Raw genomic sequence first — 23,195 nt, 5'->3', positions numbered from 1 at the left:
AATCCTATCTTCATACTCAAGTTAGTCTCTTATACTCCACCTTGAGTTTGAAGATGGCTGTTGGATTATTTGTCACACATTCACGTATTGTAATATGTACTGCCAAGTTAACTGGCCTCTACATATAGGCCCTTCTTGTATAGTTTTCAATGTGATTCAATTTATAGTCATGTTTTCTACATATTTGAGCATAAATACAACATTTATTGTCGTGAAGGGACATCAATTAATAAACAACTCTCGCTCCTTTAGTGCTAAGAATTCCAATTATATGTTTAAGGCTAAGATGCATATGGTTTGTCATATCTTCGAAGTAATTGATCAAATATACTTAATTTCTATTGAATAATGAGTAGTTGTGCAATATCGAAAACGAAATAACACACATGTCGTATGCATTGTGACTAAAAGGTCTATTCTGAGAACTTCCACCCAAAAGTTGACAAAAAATAAATCCCATTAGAGGTCGGACAAGAGCACTTGCTGAATTTCTAGTGCCATAGAAAAGCTTTCGGAGTTGCTTGTTAGCACTTGTATGGCAAGTACTGCCTTTGACAATTACTTGTTAGCTCAGGGAAGAGAATATATTCTTTCTGTAAGAAAATTAAACGAAGGTAGGAAACAAGAACCCACATAGTTTAACTTCACCAAGAGCATCTACATCGAATTATTGATAAGCTTGGTGGGTTCCTTCTATAATGATTCTTCTTCCTTTAGGAAGCTCCCTCTCTCTCTCTCTCTCTCTCTCTCTCTCTCTCTATATATATATATATATATATATATATATATATACACACAATGGCCTTCCTGTTGGTTTGTTTATTTGTATGTCTTTTTCTTGCTTGTAAAATGAATGGCCAGGGGCAAGTAAGCTTGGTGGGTTCCTTCTATAATGATTCTTCTTCCTTTAGGAAGCTCCCTCTCTCTCTCTCTCTCTCTCTCTCTCTCTATATATATATATATATACACAATGGCCTTCCTGTTGGTTTGTTTATTTGTATGTCTTTTTCTTGCTTGTAAAATGAATGGCCAGGGGCAAGTAGTGGTTCCAAAGAGCAACTCAAGAAAGGGAATCGATCGGGCCCAAAGTGTTGCGGATAGAAATAAAGAAAAGAAAAAGGTTAGGTGCACCATGCAGTTGGTCATAAATTTGAAATGGATGAGCTATAAAGCATCTCCATCTCAATGAAGCATGAGACAAACATTAAGTTTTAAGAAATGGGTTTCATCTAATGACAACCCATGTGCACATGATGTTGTTGGATCGATAAGGACAATCATGTTTTTTTCTTTTTCCTCCTCCTATATAGTAGAAAACTATGCAATGATTACCTAGAAGTTGAGAATAATGAATCTTCTATATATTATCTCCATGTAATAATAGTACTTCCCTCTTCCCCACATCCCCACTCTAATCTTCAAATTATGTTACATTTATTTACATGAGACACACGCTTTTCATGCCTTTGATCATAGAGCTACTTTGATGTATAAACAGCAGTAATATCTTCAAATTATGTTACATTTTCTTCTGACAGTAGATACATTAGTAACAGAGAATTGTTCTTGAACAATGGATGCTACCAAAACAAAGTTGTGGGGGAAAGAAGATCGGTTGGGATGTCATCTCAGTGGTGATGAATAATTATGGGGGAATTTGGAAGGAAGAAAAGAAGATTAAGTGAGCTGAATCCATACACTTCGAAGCAAAAGGTCAAAACCATGGCATTAATTAGAGGACAATTATAGAACTTCTCTTTGTATGTATTCATAGTTTAGCAACAAGTTGGGTGCAGTCTGAAGAGAGTAAAGGCTATACCTAGCCTGGATATATTTATGCCCAAGAAGCGTCAATTATACATATAAAAGGAAGCAATCAAATTAACAATGTTGCCTCAATTATCCTCTACAGAAAAACAATCATTGCAATCACTGAATGATGTGCATTTTATCTTGTTCCTTTTGAATCATTAAGGCGCAATGAAGTACATCTCATGGGACTAATGCCACGGATCTTATGCAATTACATATATATATATGGAAAGAGAGAAGTAGCTCATTATGGCTTGTGATTTCAACTTTTTTCGTGAAATTAAGAAGCAAAGAGAGAGCAGATAGCCATTTGACTAATCTCTGGTGCTATATATATATATATATATATATATATATAATATTGTAAGTGGCATTGATAAACTATTACTTAGTGCAACGGAATCTAAGGAAAAGTCATGCAAAAAAGAGTCAATAATAACATAACTCTTTATCTTATATATTAAGGAGAATTGTTACAATTGATTCATATGGTTTGATATATCTTGTAAGAAATAAATCTTTGTGATTTTAAAATGAGTTTAAAAATCCCTATGGTATGTATCTCTAACAAAATCATCACTCTACTATCCTTGGGGTTAGTTTGGCTACCTTCAAATGCCGATTTTGGAGGTGATCTGCTAAACACGACCCAAATTTTATTTTCTTTATTTTTTTTTTTAATTTTTTATTTGGGAGTAAAATTGTAATTTCGTAAGGGCTATAAAGCAGAAATAGCCAAAATTTGTACGAAGTGTGTTTATAAGTTCATTTTGAACTATAAAGGTTTATTTGTTACGAGATCAAACTACATAGAACCAATTTAATAATTTTGGTAGATATTATCACTCTGCAACTTAAATATTAAATATTATTACTGTATTATCAAGAGTCTGTTTACTGGTAAAACCACAAAATTAGTTGTTTCCATGAGATGAAAGTGACAGCATGCCTCCCAAGTTCTTAAATGCTGATTGTCCTCCCCATTATATTACTTTTGCGGTGACCTCAAACTATGTAAACCCAATTGCGTTATATTTAAATGCTAGAGCTCATTAAAGTGACAGCAACGTTCAGGAAAATTAGATCATAAACCTTTTTGAATTTCATTTGCTTTTTTAATCCGAAGGCAATAGAAGATTTTTTTTTTTTTTAAAAAAAAAAAAAATTTATTTGTTATTTTTTTCTAAGCAAAATGGCAGGTGAAAGACTGTGGATATTACACTTGAGCAAAACCATAGTAGCATTTACTTGCTCGAAGCCGTATAGTAGGAGCATAGACAATATGAACCTCAGGCGCTTTCTCAATTCCGATTGAGTTATAGCTTGACTACTCATCTCCACCAGAACATTAATGGAAACCAAGGTAATTTACACTAATCAAGCATGGAGACTTCTATTACAAGATTTGAACTCATACCCTAGTATATACCTAACCACTTAAAACTATAGAACCGCCACCCCTAATGACGACCTAAATGATAATAAAAGTTGTGATTTACATATAAGCCAAAATAACTTAGAATATGGCTTTGCTTTGGCTTTTTCTACTGTTTGGACGCCATGAAAGTTTATGGATGAGTACCCAATGCGTATAAGACCATTCATCATCATGAGAGATGGTAGCTTTATCAGGTGTGCACTTTTGAAATTTACATTAATAATGGCAATGGGTGATGAGCAGCACTAAAAATAGGTAATAAGATTAGAGAAACTTTTTTAAAATTTTGGTCGAAAGATGTGTGTATCACTTTATGTATTTATTTATTAAAAAAGAAGTATATAAACATACTTCTTTATTAGCTCTAGACTCACAAATATTTCCTGGGAATTATAGGCAGCATTGCTCGAGATCTCACACCCGATCACCAGATGCTGGTGGGGTGGTTGACCGTGTGTGAGATCTCACATCCCTGCTACTAGAATAAGTGACGGGTCAATCGGGTCAAGGAGATGTTGGTTTTCTAACGACCCGATCTGTGTCAAAAGAGAATTCCTATTGCGGACCACCACCTAACCAATGATGGAAACCGCCGTTTTGAATTGGTGTTGGCTGAAAATGTCGCATCAAATTGGCAGCTCGGAGATTTTGACCACCACTAAATATTCTCAGTTGATAGAACATCAAAAGCACATCATTTTGATGCAAGGGTAAACGAACCATTGTAGAATGAGAACAATCCCCACCAATTACAGACTATTGATAACCAAAACAAAAGAATTCCAAAAGCACACCAAGCTTCAAAATCCAAAAGCTATAAATATTGAAGTTTGTACAATGTTCAGAAAGTTTTGTCCACGCATAAAACCAGAACAAAAGGTGACTTAATATAGGAACCCCAAATATGGGTGGCCTATTCTAAATTGCAACTGAAATAACTCTTATAACTACTACTCAGATTGCTGCTAGCTAGATGGATTGTCACATCATGTATTGACCAAGATCCCCATTGCCACTACAAATCACCTCCCTTATCTTCACTCCCTTCAAACAAGCAAGAATACATTTATCAAAGGTTCAAAACCCAAGAAATTGTAACAGGTAAGAAAACAATTTCCGGTACTCAGATTTAAAAATAATATGCTGACAAAGGAATAATTTGCTTCAGCTGAACAAAAATAGCAAAATACAAAATATAATGAAAATACTGGGAGAAAAAGGCTACAACTTAGGTGTCTATATGTTTGTGCAGTCCCTGAGTGTGTTCATTATATATAGAGTTCTGATGGTCCCAAATGGTCAAATTGTCAAGAAGTAGGCCAACAATAACAATATATATCAAGCAAGTAACATTGAACCGAATGCAGAACAAAAACAGAAACAAACACCAAAAAAGAAAGGGAAACAACAAAATGGGGATCAACAAGACTTTGATTAACCCCACAAACAACTATGCTGTGATGGATGGAAACTATCAGAAGCCTTAAAGCTGTGAGGATCCAGGTCAACATTGTAGACCAAGCTCAGACATACTAACTCTAATACATTGGCATCATAAACACCAACATTGTTTACCTCCTTTTCTTTTTTTACATATATTCCATCTTAATTTGGGAACTGAAGGGAAGGTGGGGTGGGGCTGGTTTCAGGAAACTAATTCAGAGTATGAGCAGTAGAACACTAGTCATTAGTGGAGCACAAGATGGAAAAATGGTATGGACTGCTTATACAAGATGAAGATGGAATATGTGCTGCGTGAACCCAGTACAACCACTTTTAATAAGCCAGAAAGCACCTAGGCCTATAATGTAAAGTTCAACAAGTGGACATGTGGTTATAATGCCTAAAATGTTCTCATGTCAACTTGATACAAGAAGGTAAAATTACATTATCTATGGCACCCCCATGACCTGTCACCTCTAATTGCCAGTGTTGAACTCTTCAGATTATACCTCACATTTGAAGTCTAAATACAAGCAGATTATTGAACCTGCTCCTTTAACTTTAAACTTTAGCAGATATCTGATTGAAGTACAGTATAAGAGTCTTGCCAAGAATGAGCCTGAACAAATTAAACATCTAAACAGTGTAGAAATAAAAGCTCAAAAGGTGCTTTTTCACAGAACTGTCTCCTTGATATTAACTATAGTATTAGGATTTATATAGCTTGAGGATACTGACACTGATCTGAATCATGCATGCTTGCAGATCAACTCACGACCTACAAGTTGGGCTGGTAAAACAAGTTGGTGAGTCGGGTTCGGGTCAACCCGCTTGACCAGCCAACCTGCTTGATCTGTTTAATAAATGGGTCACAAACAGGGCAACCCATTTCAATATGTATTTGTTATATAATTATAATTTCATAAACAGTCAATGCGTTTATGACCCAAACCTGTTTATGCCAAACCCTGACACTATAATTTCGTGTCAGGTTAATAGGTCGTACCAAAAATTGTCAACTCTACCTATAAAAAATGTAGAAGGAAAAGTTTTTCTATAGCTCAGTGACTACCCAACCCCCTTCAACCTGTTCTATTAGTAGTCTATCTTGTTGATAGACATTGTGTTAATGTTTAAGTATAATCTCCTCTACAAATAAAAAATGAAAGTTTGGGCATCATACCAAATATTAGCCTTTTCTCAAAAATCTTAAAGACGGGCATACAGAAATTTTGTTGGGAGTATTTGGGACTAACAAAAAATTAGGCCGTGTGATATATCTTGTAGAGTACTTAGGGTCATATTTTAGTACTTTGCATAGTACAACAAGGAAATGTCTCATGCATTAACATTTAACAGGGACAATTCGATCACATCACAATAATTGACGGGTAATTTAGATTTCATTAAGATTTTTTGAGGTAATACTATTATTTTGTGAATATTGGAGGTATTATAGTAATTTCCTAAGGATTCATAAGGGTAGTGTGATCAATTGTAGTCACCCATCATGGGTAGTTTGGTCTTTCCCCATGATGAGGAAATACATGCAACGCACAGGCTGCATTTTCCTTCCAAACTGCCTTCGGATTTTGATGGAAGGAGGTATTGAAATAAATTCCCCAAATTATGGGTCAATTACAGACACCAAGAGTTTTTTTAGAAGGGAATTGCAGATAGGATGGTAGTTTGGGAGGGGGAAATGTAATTTACCCCAAGTTATATGTCAATCATGAATCTAGTCCTCAAACCTGTTATAATTTGCAAGCTTATAAATTCCCTTGCAAAAATGTTTATTCTTAAAACAAGAAAATATCCAGCCCCACCTACGAAACAAAAAGCAAGAGCATATTGCCAAACAAGCCTTTTGAATATAGAAAAAGAGCAACTGCAAACAAATGTGAAACGGTTCAAATATACCCAAGAATATGACTTTTTTGCTTGTGATATGGTATGAAAGAAGACAATATTTTATTATTTTCTGTTAAGTTAGTGGCTAGACAATTTCTGAGATATCAAAGCAATGTAACTTCATGCATAGGCAGGTATAAGATGCATATCTGGGAAACATTTTTGACTGCAAAATGGAAATGGAAACCAAGAATATTAATCATATTAAAATAGAAAACCATGTTGATAACGTATACACCTTCACCTTCGTTTTTGATAGGAGCATATGCTCTCTACTTCAATCGGTAAACTAGTGACTTCTAATCCAACTGGTAATACAATAATAATTCCAAGGGATTTATTCCAATGAATTTTCTCCTGCAGACAAAAAAATTGATTGAGGATTGTAGATATCCTGATACTGAATGAAAGTCTGCTCTTACTACATGCTAGAACTGTGCATAATGCCATTAAAGCATGTGGTCTTACAATCGAAAGTTGCCCAGGGTGGAGGTACAGTAGAGCAATCCTGGTTTCGGTTTTCATCATGGACATGAAGCAAGCTGAAAAGATCTGTTGCACCATTGGTCTTTTTTGTGGATGTATCAAATTCTGTTATCGGTGGTGACCCCATTGGTGGGGACATCTTGTTCTTCATATCTAAAGAACTCTGCAGAAAAAATAATTCTTTGTGAGTGCACCTCTCTTTTTCTAATCTGTTATAGCAAGGCAAAAAATTAAAAACTAAAAGATGTATCCAAGAAACAACAAAATGTTAATCCAAAAAGAAAAGAAAGACATGTAGAGTACTTATGTTGCACTCATATCAAACAAATAAAAAATTCTGGCATTTCGATCTCGGTTATAGAAGAGAGTGCAGCAAGAAGAACAATGACCGCTTAATAGAGTACATGTCAAATCACCAAAGCACAGAGATTTTAGAGACAAGCTTTTTCATGGTTCATTACTTTCAACAAGAATTTTAGTGAAGAATAGAAAAATGATGGGTCTAAGCCAGTCCAGGTAAGGTATACCAAATAAATATGTTATTGTCATTACTGCAATCATTATTATTCTCCCTGTTATTTTAACCAAGGTGCTTTATTCATTATCACTCATTAGCTTGCAAATTTCTTGTTGCATGCCCAGTATCATCATGGGTAGAATTTTCATCCAGATTTACTATCTAGTGATGACACTAAGTAACCTGTACTTAAGTCTCAACCAACCTCACCAACACAACCTTACTAGAACTTCAGAGAGTTCAGGGAGAAAATGGACAGACAACATACTAAATTACAAGAAAAACACTCCCAACTTTTTTTACTTAATTGCTAAGGCATGTTAAGGTCAACTTTTATCAGAATATTTTTGCATCTAATTTTGGGCAAGACAGCACACCCTTGCATATCTATCCCTTTCGGAACTTCCAGCTCCTGTCAATTGTTAGGAGCTTACCTATCCAATTACTAACCTTCATGGGCGCATCTCTGTCATAATATTTCACAACTGGTCTACGGCGTCGTCGTCCACAGAATCATGGTTGAAACTTTTGTAGTTTAGGCCCCAATTTCCCTTACCATAAGGTACTGTTGTCCCAAAATTAAAGACCCCCCCATGGAAAGCATAAGATATTCCACTATTGGTGCAAACCTCACACTGATAATGTCTCATCCCAGATTTATATTACCCCTAATTCTCTTAGATTTGCTTAAGTTCCTCTACCTAATCATTAATGAAGGCATAATACACTCTTTCCCCAAAGGATTTGATAATGACAGGCCAAGTCCAAGGAGCACAGGTCCTTCTTTTCCCCCTTTTCCTTCCTTAGATGTGAACAATGTGAATTTCTAACTCTTCCTCCTCAATATCAGATTCGAAGTTCCATGGAGACAGTAAAAGAAACTAGGCAAGCCCTCCTACCTTATGTGATCCATGCAATCTCTCCTTGTAAGAATAAGCTTGGTCCTCCACCGCACCTTTCCCTTTGACCTTCTTCATGCTGTATTCAGGACAATATTCTTTGTCAAGTGAACCTTGATGGTCACAAGCTTCATGTTGATTCTTTATTTCCATCCAAGTTACTTGCAGGTTAGTTTGTAGCTTGAAACTAATGTTATCTACTTATCTGGAAGAAGGAAAGGAAAGGAAGATGCTTGAACTTGGACCCCGTCATCCTTGTCATTCCAAAAGTTCAAAAATCCTAGTGCCTATTTTTTCTTATGACAATATTAGTTTAGTTTACCTCTAGCTACCATTTACAAAAATTTACTTCATCTAACCTAAATACATGACCAATCTCCAATGAACCATTTCATATAAAGGGTAAGGAACTTCATGTGAAAGGGTGATCAATCTACATCTTTCTCCATAACCATGGGGATGTGTCTCCCTCTCCTACATGTGAAATCTGAGGGACTAGCTATTTAGGAAGACTTTTGAGAGCCTGACCAACCTCAATTTCATAATCTCAAACCTCCACACTCCAGACAAATTTTTTTAAGTAAATCAATTTCATTAAAAGCATAGATGGGCGGAACACAGGTATACATGAAGTATACGATAGAAATCCTTAATCTAAGAAAAAGATGAACATAAGATCAAAACAAGAGCAAAACTAGTAAAAAGCAAGCTTTGATGTGCGGATATCCATATATATAAAGTGTTGAACATAATCCTTCGCAGCTCTATCACCAACGTCTCCACATCTTCAAAGCTACAAACATTCCGTTCTCTCCAAATACACCACATTACATGCAATGAAGCCAATCTCCATACTTCCATAACATTACCACACCTTACCTAACTTCCCCAACACAAAACTTCTAGGCATAACCCAATCCACACCAAACAAATTAAGGATAGAGCTCCATAACTCTTTTGCTACTTCACAATCAATTAGAAGTTAATCAATGAACTCCCCACTCTTCTTATACATGCAACAATATTCCACTACCATAACATTCCTCCTTCTCAAATTATCCAGCATCAATATTTTCCCTAAAGGCTAAAACTGACAAACACACAAAAAACGCCACCCTCAAAGAAGCCTTAACTCGTCATATACTCTTCCAGGAAAAAAGGGAATCCATTACAACCAGTTAACACTTGATTATACAACTTCACTTCAAACCTGCTCGTTTTGGAAGGACTCCAACATCTCCTTGTTTACTCTGAATGAACACAACATCTCAAAAAATGAGAAGACCACATCCACCTCCCAATCTTGTACCGGTCTAGTAAAAATAACATTCCAAGGAATATTCCCCTCTCGTACTTTTTTCCCCCCACCTACGCATCCTTGCTACATCCAATACTGAACAAATCTAGAGAAGATTAGCGGTAACACCTTTAAAATCAGCTGGTCTTTTTCATCTGAAGTGATCAAAAAGCTTTGTTAGTGATCTAGTATTACCCATTAGGACTCAAGCAAGGATGGAGAAAAACCCAAAGCTCTCTAGCAATGGCAGAAATGGTCCACCATCTCATATCACAAAACCCACTAAATGACAGAACTGGACTGCTAATGATCTATTAAATCACAATTTTTTTAAGAATGCAATTTGACAAGGATGGGGCATGAAACAACAGATGAAGTATCAGACCTACCCCACGGGCTCTTGTTACTGGATGAGGAACTTGTGCAAGGTGATTAGTAAGAACCTCCTCCTCAAGAGAAAGACTCCTTGTTTTCTTTGGAATCCCAATCCCAGATTTGGCTCCACCTTCGAGAAACTTGTCCAGATTAGAGCTCATTTCACCTGGTTTTGGAGTTGGTTGTGTTGCATTCTTTGCAACCCATTTCTTCTCCTCATACCTGAAAAAATCCTAAACAAATTTAGGTAGGAAGAGGAAAGAATCGTGAACATTTTATTTTTCAAGTTCTAAAAATAAGCTTCAGTAAAAAATTTACTTGGTGCGGATAAATTTCTCAATTCCACTTCTGTCAAAATTTGGTGGCAGTTCTGCTTCCCAATAATGGTTCGACTTCTCATTACCCACAGCTACACATAAATATTTAAAAATTAAAAAAAAAAGAAAAAAAGGAAAGGAAAAAGAACACAAATTAAGAATGATAAGCACATTAACAATTCGGTAAATTGTCATCATCTGTACAACTGTCAATGGACAAGAAACTAAAAACATTTTAAGCACAAAAAAAAAAAAAAAAATTTGATTATATGAATTTTTTTAATGAGTAATGAAATATGGACTCTCTTTGTATACATCATGTATACTAGGGTTGCGTCCCTATGCGCTTATTAATGATATGCATTACTTAAAAAAAAAAAAAAAAAAAAAAAAAGTAATAAAATACTTCTTTTGAACAACCAGAAAATTAGATGATGGATATATAATAATAAGATTTCCTAGGACGATGACTATCCCTATCTGCACACCAAACGGATCATGGCTCTACAGGATGACCGCTTGTATGGTTTATGGGTTGCAAAAGACAATTCCCTAACTAATTACTGTATAATCTCAACGCACATGAACCAGATTTAAAAATATACTTACATTGCATAAATGCAACCTGCTCTGGTAGCCATGTATCCAAAGTAGTAGACCTTACCTATTCGCAAGATTAAAAAAAAAAAAAGGGCAACAGGAAAAGAGTTACAGCGCATGCTTTACAGAATACTATTAGAGCAAACTTTGGAACTATACTATAACCATTGATACGTTTACTTCAACTATATGCTTATTTAGTGGAGAATGTCAAACAGATTAAAGATGTTTGTTTAATGAAATAAACCATGCTTCCACATGTAAAACTATCAGCAGATGCAGCAACTTTGTAAGTCGGTCTAGTGAATGAAAAACTTTATGAAATCAGATGTGCATGATTGAAAAAGAAAAAAGAAAAAATAGCAGTATAGATGTGACAGACCATATGGTGAAAATGTTATACCTCTTTTCCTAGTTCAGAGCAAGTTATGATCGATAGTTTCCAGAACATATGCAACAGACATGCCTTACTCTTTCCAAGAGAATAAAGCCTCAGTCCTAATAACTTTGAGTTAGTTATGCAAACTTCTTCATATTCAACTCTATTGACAGTCATTTTCTCCATTAAATCCGTATCAATCAAGTTTTTTTATTCATACACTTAGTTTTCCATGCATGTTTTTCGATTTCCCAACAACTTTTGCTATGAAGTGTAGCTGGCCCATTATCCATTTTATAAGATTTTCAACAATTTGAATGGCATTCTATGATCCCACTTCACTCTAGATGTAATTCTACCTCTTCATCAATCTTTTCATAGTTTTTATTTTTATTTTTATAAGTAATGTTTATATGTCAAAAGCGTAGAGGAGCGCAACCCTAGTACATAGGGAGTATACAATAGTACCACCTTACTAGAAAAAGAGAAAAGAAAAAGGAAATCAAGATAACTAATCACTAAAGGAGCAAGCCAAGCTGCTGTCCAAGTGAAAAGAGAGTAAAAGAAGAAGACCGTGAGCTCCTCCAAGGATCTCTAAGAATCCTCAAAGCATCTCGCATTCTTTTCTAACCATAAACACCGCATGAGGCATTGAGGAACCATTTTCCACACAACAGCACTTCAAGAACGACCTCCTGACCACCAACAAGTAAACAAACCCACCACACTGCTAGGCATGACCCACAACAATCCAAACCGATTGAAAATAGCATACCATAAAGAACAAGCAATCTCACAATGAAGAAGAAGATGATCGATAGTCTCCCCATCCAATTTGCACAAGCAACATCTATTGATCACAATAAGATTTTTCTTTCTAAGATCATCGATGGTGAGGATCTTCCCTAACACTGCCGTCCAAATGAAGAAAGCCACTCTCAAAGGTGCCTTGGTACGCCAGATACTCTTCCAAGGAAAAGGACTAGCCTCTTTGCTTGCAAGAATATTATAGAATGATCTAACATCGAATTTCCCTTTGCTAGACAGAACCCACCAAATTTTGTCCTCCCCTTCCCTTCTCATTCTATGTGAATACAACAAAGTATAGAATGAAGCTAGCACTTCCAATTCCCAATCATGAACCAACCAAAAGAAACTAACATTCCATTGAAGGGTTCCACCTATGAAATCCATGTTAGCAGCAATAGACACATCTTTCACACTAGCTATGTTGTATAGGCCTGAAAAAACTTCCTTGAGAGTCGATTCTCCACACCACACATCATCCTAGAATCTGATTTTGGACCCATCACTTGGATCGAATTTGGTGTGGCTAGAAAACAGCCGCCACCCCCTACTAATATACCTCCAGAGCCCTACCCCATGAGGCCCAAGAGTGTCAATGAAATGCCAACCACCCCACTCAGAACCAAACTTGGCATCCACGACAATTCTCCACCAGGCCTCTCTCTCATGCGCATAATGCCACAGCCACTTCCCTAACAAAGCTTGGTTGAACACTCTCAGGTTCCTGATCCCTAAACCGCCTTCAGAGATAGGTGAGCAAACCTTGTCTCAACTGACCAAATGATACTTGAACTCTTCATTTAATCCATCCCATAGAAAGTCACGTTAAAGTTTCTCTATACGCTTGGCCACAGAAATAGGTATAGGGAAGAGGGACAAGAAATAAGTAGGAAGAATAGAGAGAGTACTCTTAATAAGAGTAACCCTACCTCCCATAGAAAGATACAACCTTTTCCAACTTGCCAACCTGCGATCAATCTTTTCCATAATATCATCCCAAATGGACTTGGCCTTAAAGCAAGCACCCAAAGAGAGACCCAGATATTTCAAAGGCAAAGAGGCCAATCACCCACATTATCCACATCGCCTACCGAAACCAAAGCTAATTTAGCCATATTCACCTTCAAACCAGAAACAGCTTCAAAGCAAACAAGTAAGGCTTTAATGGAGTGGATTTGATCAAGATTCACCTCACAAAAAATAGTAGACAATTCCTCCCATTGATTAACTAGAGTCAAAACACAAAACCTTGTGTTCATAGAAATCTAATATGGTATCAAGGCCCATTGACTAACACTTTGGTTTGTAGACTTGGTTTTTCTCCCTTTGGCACCATAGCCCATGTGAGATTAGCCCACACAGGTAGTGCCTTGATGAAGTTCTCAACAACATTGTCATGCATTTTTTTTTTTTCCCCTCAGTTTTGTGGTGTTCGGCATCTCTCTTTTCTTTCCAGATTTTAGCTTACGATCCTCTCCATTAAAGGACGACATCAATCCTTTGATCTTTGGCTTGTTCACCAACATCGCAATACCCACATCGGGTCCTTAGCATGTCTTTTTTACACCATCACAGGACCCACATCTTTGGCCCTTCCCTTCTTCACCAACAGGCTACAAGTCTTAATGGAATTTAAAAAAAAAAAAAAAAAAACCTGATCTGCATCGGTCCTTAGAGCTCAAGCAGATTGCTTTTCGTCCAATCATCAGTCCCGGTCCAACTGGGTGTTAGGCTGGTTCATCACATCTTTCAACCCGGCCCACCAACTCCCACAAGTACACAAGGCCCATATCCAACCCGACCTACAGGTCTTAGGTCACTAGCTCGTTTCCACTTCAGTTCACTATAGTTCAACCAATTTTTCAAAGTATTCAAATTGGTTCAACCCGATTCATAACATTTCCAATCCGGTTAAACCTAGTTCAAAGCATTTCCATCCAGTTTTCTACCCATTCAAAACCGGTTCAGCCCCGTCCAATGGGTTTTAGGCCAAGTAGCCGATGTCCAAGTCACGGCCAAAGTCACCGTTTTCGACCAAAGAAGCTAATGTTCCAATTCAGGCCATAGAAGCCATTGTTCAGCCCTTTGATGTTCAAGATCAAACCTGAACATACGTGATCTACCATTGGGTTTGCAGGGGCGTAATAGAACATAATTCTTGGAGGATAAGAAGACTTAGAAGACTACACAAAAGTCATAGGAGTTATAGTAATAATGAGAAGTTAAGTGAGATATAAATCAATTAAAGTGGAAGAGTTTGTAACATGAATTGGAGAATTGCTAAGGTGTAGAGTCCTAATAAGCGTACCTGTAACGTGTAAGAACTGATGAGTTGCATATGGTTCATTATAAATAGTAGACAATCCCTTCCATTGATTACTAGGAGTCAAAACACAAAACCTTGTGTTCATAGAAATCTAATAATATGATCAACCCCTTAATCTCCCCTTCATTATTGATGATCAACTAATCTGCGCATTAATTTCCACAATATCCATTTCAATTCCCATTTAATTACAATCCATTAGTTCTTCTTTAGTCATTTTACCTGAAACTCTCAAACCCGAAAGTATTCATGGACCAATAGGCTGTAAACCCTTTTTGAGGGTGATAATATGGTGCAAATTACAACTAAACATATAACTTGTATCAAGAAACATGTTTAGGACAAAATCAAAATAACTAATCTGCCAACACAAAATAGAGCACAATGAAACTAATCCAAAAGAAAAAGTCGGTAACCCGAAAGTACAAAAAACAAAAAACAAAAAATAGAAACAATAATACTAGTACTAGTAATATGACACTGATAACAATAACAAAAAAGAAAGAGTAATAACTATACCGATTATCATGGTGACAAGTATAATGCATATGCACTATAAATTGCTACATTTAGTTATACACTTGCTAGTAAGAATTAGCAAGTCAAAGAATTCAGGGACATCACTTGTCAATATGATACCTATGTTGACTTGTGTCCACCAGTGATTAGGACAATTAAAGCAGTTTCTAGCTTTATTTTCTTATAGACATATGAATGCAATGAAGTACATAGGTATTATGTATTTAGGTCAAGTAACTCTCTGTATGATCATGTCTTTGTCATTCTTTTATCTATAGGAATCTTTTAAATGCAGGCACATGACTATCGATAGAAATATACTTTATAGGTCCATACAACTCACACAATCACACATTACTGAACCATTTGGTACAAGAACCATTTGGCTTGTTAGAAGTGCTAGGGTCCTAACATGGCTAAACATTGACATACATACACTTACATTACTATATGCATATGTATATAGATACATAGTCCATATTATTGACACACACGGTATGTCTCCTCATATCTAAATTTTAACAAGTAGCCATGTTTGACCAACCTGTTCCATTTTAATTCAATCCTTGTATCCTCTTCAAAACATGGCACTCAAGTCTATATTCACCATTCATAAGTAATTGACGCTATGCATAAAGTCTAAGACCATTCACATTTAGCCATGGCTAACAGCTCAACCAGTTATCTTCTTAAAAAATGGAATTTTGTTGTACCTCTCACTACCAATTGATCATCATAAACCACATTCCTCCCTTGCCCTAGAGGTGGGAAAAGGAATAAGCTCCTTGACTTTATCATACCCTATAATCCTAAATTCACAGTTATGCATAGGTAAACAGAGTTGACATTAAGTTTTACTGAACAGATGCATGAGCTTGAATGTAAACTAGCAATTTAGTTCCTCAAGTTTTATTGACCAATTAACAGAGAGATATTCTTGCTTTACAGAAAAATATCCTAGTGTAATCTTTCAATCATATGGATTCACAAATAACAAGTTTGAAATAGTCTAAGAGCTTGTTTGGGATTGCGTTAAAAAGTTTAAAAAGTGCTTTTAATACATAAAAAGTTGTGCTAAGCAAATATGGGTGTGTTTGGTAAACAAAACTTTAAAAATCAATTTTTTGCTCTAAAAAAGCTCAAAATTGCATTTTGGAGGAAACTTGAAAATGAGGCTTTTTCTAAAAGGCTCTTTCATGCTTTTTCCATAAACAAAAGTTCTATTTCCCAATACAATCTCAATCAATCTCGAAGGGCCTGTTTAGGAGTGCGTTTGAAAGGCCTAAAAGTGCGTTTAATACTCAAAAAGTCCGTTTGAAGAAAAAAAAATACATGTTTGCTAAAAAAAATTGAAAGCGTTTTTAAGAGTCCAAAAGGCCTAAAAATGACCAAAACGCACTTTTGGCAAAAGCTTAAAGATGAAACTTTTGCCAAAAAGCCTTTTTTTACTTAAAAGCTCTATTTCTCAAACGCAATCCCAAACAGGCTCCAAGTCAATTTCAAAAGCAACTAAAGTTGTGAATTTATAAAATAAACCATAATAGAAAGACTTAAGACAATTGACATAAACCTTCGATATATGTACTCCAAGACTTCGATGAATTCCCGAACATTGCATGCATATAAATATTCCAAGGTTTACACTCGCCCATCGTGGAGCCCTGATACATTCAAAAATGGAAATTTCAGTAGATATATACTTAGCACTTAGCTTAAAACCTCATCAATATATACATCAGATTGCCAAGCTTTGTTTAACTAAGAAACCAAATTTTAAACTTGAACTTAAGACTTTTAGTCATGAGAACACTTATAATAGAAACAAGAGCACAATGCTAGACCAAAAAGGAGGGAAGTAAATTGACTCTTCTGATGCCTACAACATCAAGTTTGGGACAAATACTTTAAACAGGATCCAAGTTAGCACGTGAGACTTATGCTGACTTAAACTCAAAATCGATTCTCAACTTCAGAATTATATTTTGTATGTTGTTCTTACACACATGAAGGCATATTTGCAGTCCAATTGGATCAGACTGTAAATTATATCATCCATATGGAGAATACCTACTATGAAAAGAAGAAAACAGGGGGAAGAAAGTTTTAGGAATATTTATTCATTCTCCCAATTGGGTTTCCATAAATTACATGCCTTTACAAGACGGACATATTTTCTTATCAGATTGACATTTCATTATAAGATGTGAAATTTATGGAGATAGGAGAAAAATGATGCAAGATGTTTTGAAGATCGTGAGAATTTGGTGGAAGAGCTCAAGAATATCTTGATCAAATCACTTTATATGCGGACAAAGGCATATAATATTTCTCATTTTTCTAACTTTTCTGGATTTTTGGATTTTTGTTCTTCTTCTAACCATTAACGGGGATTATCTCTTGTATACATCCTATGTACTAGGGTTGCACCTCTCAGCGCTTATTAATGATATACAGTACTTATCAAGAAAAAAAAAAAAAAAATGATGTAATTGTCATTTTCTACGTAGTTTTCAGTATTTGTGATCTAGGGTTAGGTTAGGTCAAGGCTTTTCCAATAGATTCTATGAATCTTAAGTGTGCATTCTTCAGTTTTAAGAAGTTTGGACCATTAATTAGGTTCACTAAGATTGAATTTTAGATGGTTTGCATATTGGTCTATCATACTTTTAGGACAATTATATTGCCAAGCAAGTTTCTTATTTTCCAATGGACCTCAAAGAAAATAACCTTGAATTGATGGAATACTGAGTGATTAATTTTTAAGGGAGATTGCTAGTTTCTTCTTCTTCTTTGCTGTTTTAAGAGAACCTAGACACCAAAACAGCTCCTACAACCCTAGTTTTTTAGTCTTCCATCACATCACTGTCTCCTAGCAAACAGGGGCAGGATTGTGATTCTTAAGTCTGCCCTACATCAGAAATTTAAAATATATATATATTACCTTGTCATTTGAAGATGTTCCCTTCATATAGACAAAGCTCTTATCATGAGGCAAGTTGGGAATTTCTTAGATTCTCCTGTCATGTGAAGATGTTCCCTTTGTATAGACAAAGCTCCTATCATTTAATGAGGCAATTTGGGAATTTATAGATTCTCCTATTAGAAGAATCAATCAACTAAAGAATTTTCTTCCAAAGGGGATTGTCTTTCTCTAGTTTCATAGGATACATCCTTATGATTACACTAATAATTTCTTTCTCAGTAAAATCTCAATCTAATTCTCTAGCTGACAGGAAAATTTTGTCAAAGAAGAAATACTCTCCATGAACCTTGGATGTGCCCATCAATTTCACCAATTTGAGAGCTTTCCTTGAGATGTAAACTTTGAATCAAACTCATAATTTCTGCTATGAGAAGAATTAATTGACCGAAGAACTTTCTTTAGAAGGTTATGTCTTCCCTCATGTCATAGGAAAATCCTCAATAATTGCACAAATTCTCTCCTCAGTAGAATTTCAATCTAAATATCTAGTTTATGAGAAGTTTCCAAAAGGGGCCACACTCTCAGCATAAATTATGTACCATCAATTTCACTAACTGGACAGCTTTCTTGTAACATAATGTTTAATTTTGAAAATATTCAAACTTTTAGAAACTTCTCATGATTACGTGACAATGGGAAATTATGATAAAATCTTATTATATTTCGATCTGGTGGTAATAAATTCTTACTTTGAGCCTTTTAGGCCACACTTAGAGGAGAATAATGGAAACTTTTGTTGTGGTTCATAGAAGTGGGGGTTTCTTCCCAGTTCTAGGGAAATTGAATAAGCATTAGGTGTTTGTAAGCTTCCTTTCATCTTTAATTGGTGAAAAATTTTCTTTATTTCATTTGAAGCCATTTTGGCATCTTGTGGTTTAGGCCTCGCTACTGGTGCACTCTGTTTTATGTGGGCAATTAGCATATTTGATTCTATTTAGTTATCTATTAAACTAATATTGAAAGCAATCATTTATGCCTATTAGAATATAAATTTAAATGATTAAATTCATATTTTTCCTATCAATTTAAGTTTTTTGGATATGTGGTGGTATGGTATGATATTAGAGCAGAGACCATGAATTCAAATCCCAACTCTATAATTTACCCCCATTTCTATTAAATAATCCACTTGTTGAGAAATTTGAGCTCACACGTAATAGAGAATGTCATAATATAAATTTAAATAATTAAATTCACTATTTCATAGTAGCTTAAATTTTTGGAATAAGTAGTGATTTAACAATTGCCTTATATGATGCATTTAAGGAGAACGAAACACAAGGACTTCCGAAGACGATGAACTCTCGGTTATGAAGTTGAAGATGGTGTTTATGGAATTTCTTGACCTTTGTAGTTTTATTAGTGTAGCTCTTCTATCTCTCGGTGTACCAAGTACACCCATTTCTTTCAATGAATTAAATTATCATAAATATCTTCTTCGCCTAAACCAATTTAATTACCCTGAACCTTAACTGTAGCTAATTGGTTTCAGCTACATATTTTGATAATTGATATCTGTTGTTTTTAGTTCAACAAGGCTTTCTGAAAGGAAATATGAGTTTAGTTCAAAAAAACATAAAGTTCGTTAGGAAGAGTTCATGGATATCCCTACCTGTCAAAGTCTTACAAGCCTCTAAACACAAAATATTTTGTGTAAAAAAAAAGGGGGCCTAGAATGAATATATCTTTTTGTTGACAAGTAATTCATTCTCATAAGAAGGTGTAGAGAGGTGCACTCCAAGAACACAAGAAGTACACAAGAGAAACACCAATCAAGAAGTAGAAGAAAAAAACAAATCAAGAAACTCTAAGAAATTAGAAAAACAAGAACAGTTATAGGCAATCGTCCAAATATAAAGAGTTTTGAACATGACTTTTAACTCTATTAAGTGTTGCATTCTCTTCAAATGCACCACATTAAGCACAAAGGAATCATCTTCCATACTTCTAAATTGCAGTAAGTTCTAAAATACATCTCCAACAAGCAAACAACTCCACCACCCATCTGGGCATGACCCACTCAATCCCCAGAATGTGGAAAACTGAGACCCACAAGTCCCTCGCTACTTCACAATGGGGCAAAAGATGGTCAATTGTTTACCCACTCCTCTTACACATATAACACCGATCCACCACAATGACATGCCCCTTTCTTAACTAGAAAGAGCTTTGAGCTCTCTCTCTCTCTCTCTCTATTAAATCTGGTCACATTATAAATGCCTATAAATACTATTCTGGTTAAATCCAAGACATTGTAGAGTCCAGGATCTAATTCATAGGTAACTCAGGCCTTTTTACCTCACCAAAACCTTCTTTTCTATAGTTTTCCCAACTAGCGATTCAAAGCATGTGTGGTTAATAGGAACCTCTTCAGCTTACTTCAGATTTCATTGTTCTGGATGTATTATAACCAACAATGGGAATTTCTTCCCCTAAAGTTATCTATTAGCTTGAATGCAACACAGTAATTGCTTTCCCAAGAAGCAAATTTTGCTTCCTCATGAACCAAACCTTAAGCTCTTTCAAAATGTAGTTAAAAGCTATGTTTCACAGCTGGAGTAACCAGTTCGTAAATCATACAAATTAACAAGACAATGTTCTCTTTAAACTCTTTCTGTATTCTCTTTTTGAATATTCTCATTGTGTCTTCTCTCTTCGATTATTCTCATCTCTTTCTTTTCTCTCAAACCTAAGTTTCACAAAAACAGGTGAACTTTTGCTATTCCTACTACCTTTCTAAGCAATACAACCCATAATCCAAAGAGATTCTGACTGCCCTATGTCATGTACTCATCTATTTTTTATGAATTTCCACATTTTGCAACAAAATTCAACACTTCAGTTCAATCTTCTAAATTTCTGTGCATCGGCAGCATCTTAAACCACTTTGATGGAATCCCAAGCATTAGTTTTGGCAAATCATGTAGTCTCCTTTTGACTTTAAAATTTTCAACTTAAACCCCAACTAGGGCTGGCAATTTTTGACACAGCCTATGAACCCAACACAAAATTAACAGACTAGAGTTGAGAGGTATGGCCCATTTAATTATACATGTCTTGTTAGGGTTGACCTATACAGTCTTATGTTCATACCTCAACACGACCCAAACCCGACATGCAACATTTGAGGCTAACAATTTTTTATATGACCCGCAAATCCGAAACGACCCTAACACGAAATTAGCAAGTTAAGGTTGAGGGATCTAACCCATTTAATTAAGTGGGTCGAGTTAGGGTTAACCTACATTCTTTCATACTCATACCTCAACACAGCCCAAACACGAACTGCCACTCCTAATCCCAACCTCTCAAAACTTTGGTTATAACCCTCTAAAGTTCAGTTGACGAAACAGAATTTCAATATTACCTTATGCTCACCAAGTAAGAGAACTGCCATGGGAGAAAACCTAAAGCTAAAAGTTGTTCCATATAGTAAACCCTTTTAAGCTTTTGCTCCCATATACAGAGCACCAAACCTTCCCTTTGTAGTTCAGCCATAGAAACTTCTAAACCATGGAGGGAGCAATAAAACCAGATCAGTTTAATTGGCCCATCTAGCAGGTCTCCTATCTTAGATGTTCCTTAGTTTAGTTGATAACCAGATCATGGATTCATTCAAGGATCACATCCAAGTAAATCTATAAGCACCCCCCTCATATACAGGTTCAATGTCACAAAGCTAAACATTCGGTACTGACGAATGATAGGACCAGAGCTACTGATTGGAAAGCAATAAAACCTATACCCAGGTGTTTAGCTGTATTTGACTGCATTCACGAACAGAGTTATTAACAGCTATGATAGATTGAGAACTGCGATAACAAATCCATGGAAGAAGTTCATAAAAAGAAACCAGATGATAAATGGCACATATTAAGTGTCCTAGAAGATCTTTAAGGTAGCATTTTGAATTGACTATAGCATGATCTGAACTAAGGACCAAGACCCATCATAGATGAAGTTTGGCTAAGCTTAGTACTCTACAGTAATGACATTATGCTAAACATCGAAATTGGGTTCTGAAATAAATACTTGCTCCAGCAATCTGCACATTCCCTATTCTCTGGCAGCTTAAGAAGAGCCTCTAAAATCTGCATAAAAAAATAAAGATACAATAAACAAATGCCGCTGTAGCAAAACTAACAAAGAGATTCAATAGTCCTGATTTGTAAAAAATACAAGCTATGACATAGAGCTTGAAATGATGCTCAAAGACAACCCAGCAAATCCTCTCAAGTAGATCAAGTGATGATTCATTCAACAAAGGAGTCATGGATTCGGATGCCACCTAACCCAGAAGCAGATACCATAGCTAAGAGAACCTTTTTCATTGTAAAATTTGTGTATCCTGTCAGATTGGCTGTCCTCGTTTTCAGTGCATTCCTAACATCTTATAGTAGCTAGATTTTGCTGGCCAAATATGTTTTGTCCCTTCTTATTACATATCCAATACATCTAACACATCAAGCAGCTCAGAGAAAGTGACGAGATATTTATTATACAAGTAGTGGGTCCGATTCTAAAATGCACCATAACCCTATCTCACCCTTATAAGAGCGAATTCGCCAATTCCTCCATTCAATAAAAACGGGGAAAAAAAAAAAAACCGAATATCTGATCAACGAGCAAACAGCCAAGAAAATTCTTCTTTTCCAAGGAAATTTAAACAAACGGGGAAAGAGAGAGAGAGAGAGAGAGAGAGAGAGAGAGAGAGAATACAGCACCTTGATATGCTTGGCATTAAGCTCCTTAGAGACGGAGGCCTTCTCGTTCATGATTCCCTCCCCTTATCCCCTAATCGCTTCTTGATCTGTTTGATTCTATAAAAGTGTAGACAGAGAAAGCGGCCACACAAGGGGGGTAGAAAGAGAGAGGGAGATAGAGAGATGGGTGTGGGTGTGGGTGTGGGTGGACAGATTCAGAGAAAATCCTAAAAAGACGGCAGCCATTACAGCTAAGATGAGGGTGCATGAATTGACCCATTCTACTCTTCTGCTACTCACCTACTCAACCATCATCATCCCCTGCACTCTCCTTATTGTTATTATTGGCGGGAATACCAGTCGGTTCTTCGCCACTATTTGCT

General features: G+C 35.9%; 1 protein-coding gene across 3 annotated transcripts; it reads right to left on the bottom strand.

Annotated features, from left to right (window-relative positions):
• Positions 1-3,945: 3,945 nt before the first annotated feature.
• On the bottom strand, positions 3,946-23,149 carry LOC132184342 (probable ADP-ribosylation factor GTPase-activating protein AGD15). 3 transcript variants are annotated; one of them, XM_059597939.1, is made up of 9 exons: positions 22,834-23,149; positions 22,142-22,200; positions 16,697-16,787; positions 11,105-11,159; positions 10,497-10,587; positions 10,193-10,400; positions 7,073-7,253; positions 6,849-6,961; positions 3,946-4,294 (listed from the first exon to the last, which is right to left on the bottom strand). In XM_059597939.1, coding segments are annotated over exons 1-8 (738 nt in total). In that variant the 5' UTR covers positions 22,885-23,149; the 3' UTR covers positions 3,946-4,294; positions 6,849-6,959. The 3 variants fall into 3 exon arrangements, with proteins under 3 accessions (XP_059453922.1, XP_059453921.1, XP_059453920.1); XM_059597938.1 differs by having other exon boundaries at positions 3,946-4,285; XM_059597937.1 differs by lacking the exons at positions 3,946-4,294; positions 6,849-6,961 and having other exon boundaries at positions 7,072-7,253; positions 10,189-10,400.
• Positions 23,150-23,195: the final 46 nt, after the last annotated feature.

The sequence above is a fragment of the Corylus avellana genome, chromosome ca6 (genome assembly GCF_901000735.1).
Source record: "Corylus avellana chromosome ca6, CavTom2PMs-1.0".
NCBI lineage: Eukaryota > Viridiplantae > Streptophyta > Magnoliopsida > Fagales > Betulaceae > Corylus > Corylus avellana.
The sequence above is the reverse complement of the archived record's forward strand: the minus strand, read 5'-3'. Positions and strand labels throughout refer to the sequence as shown.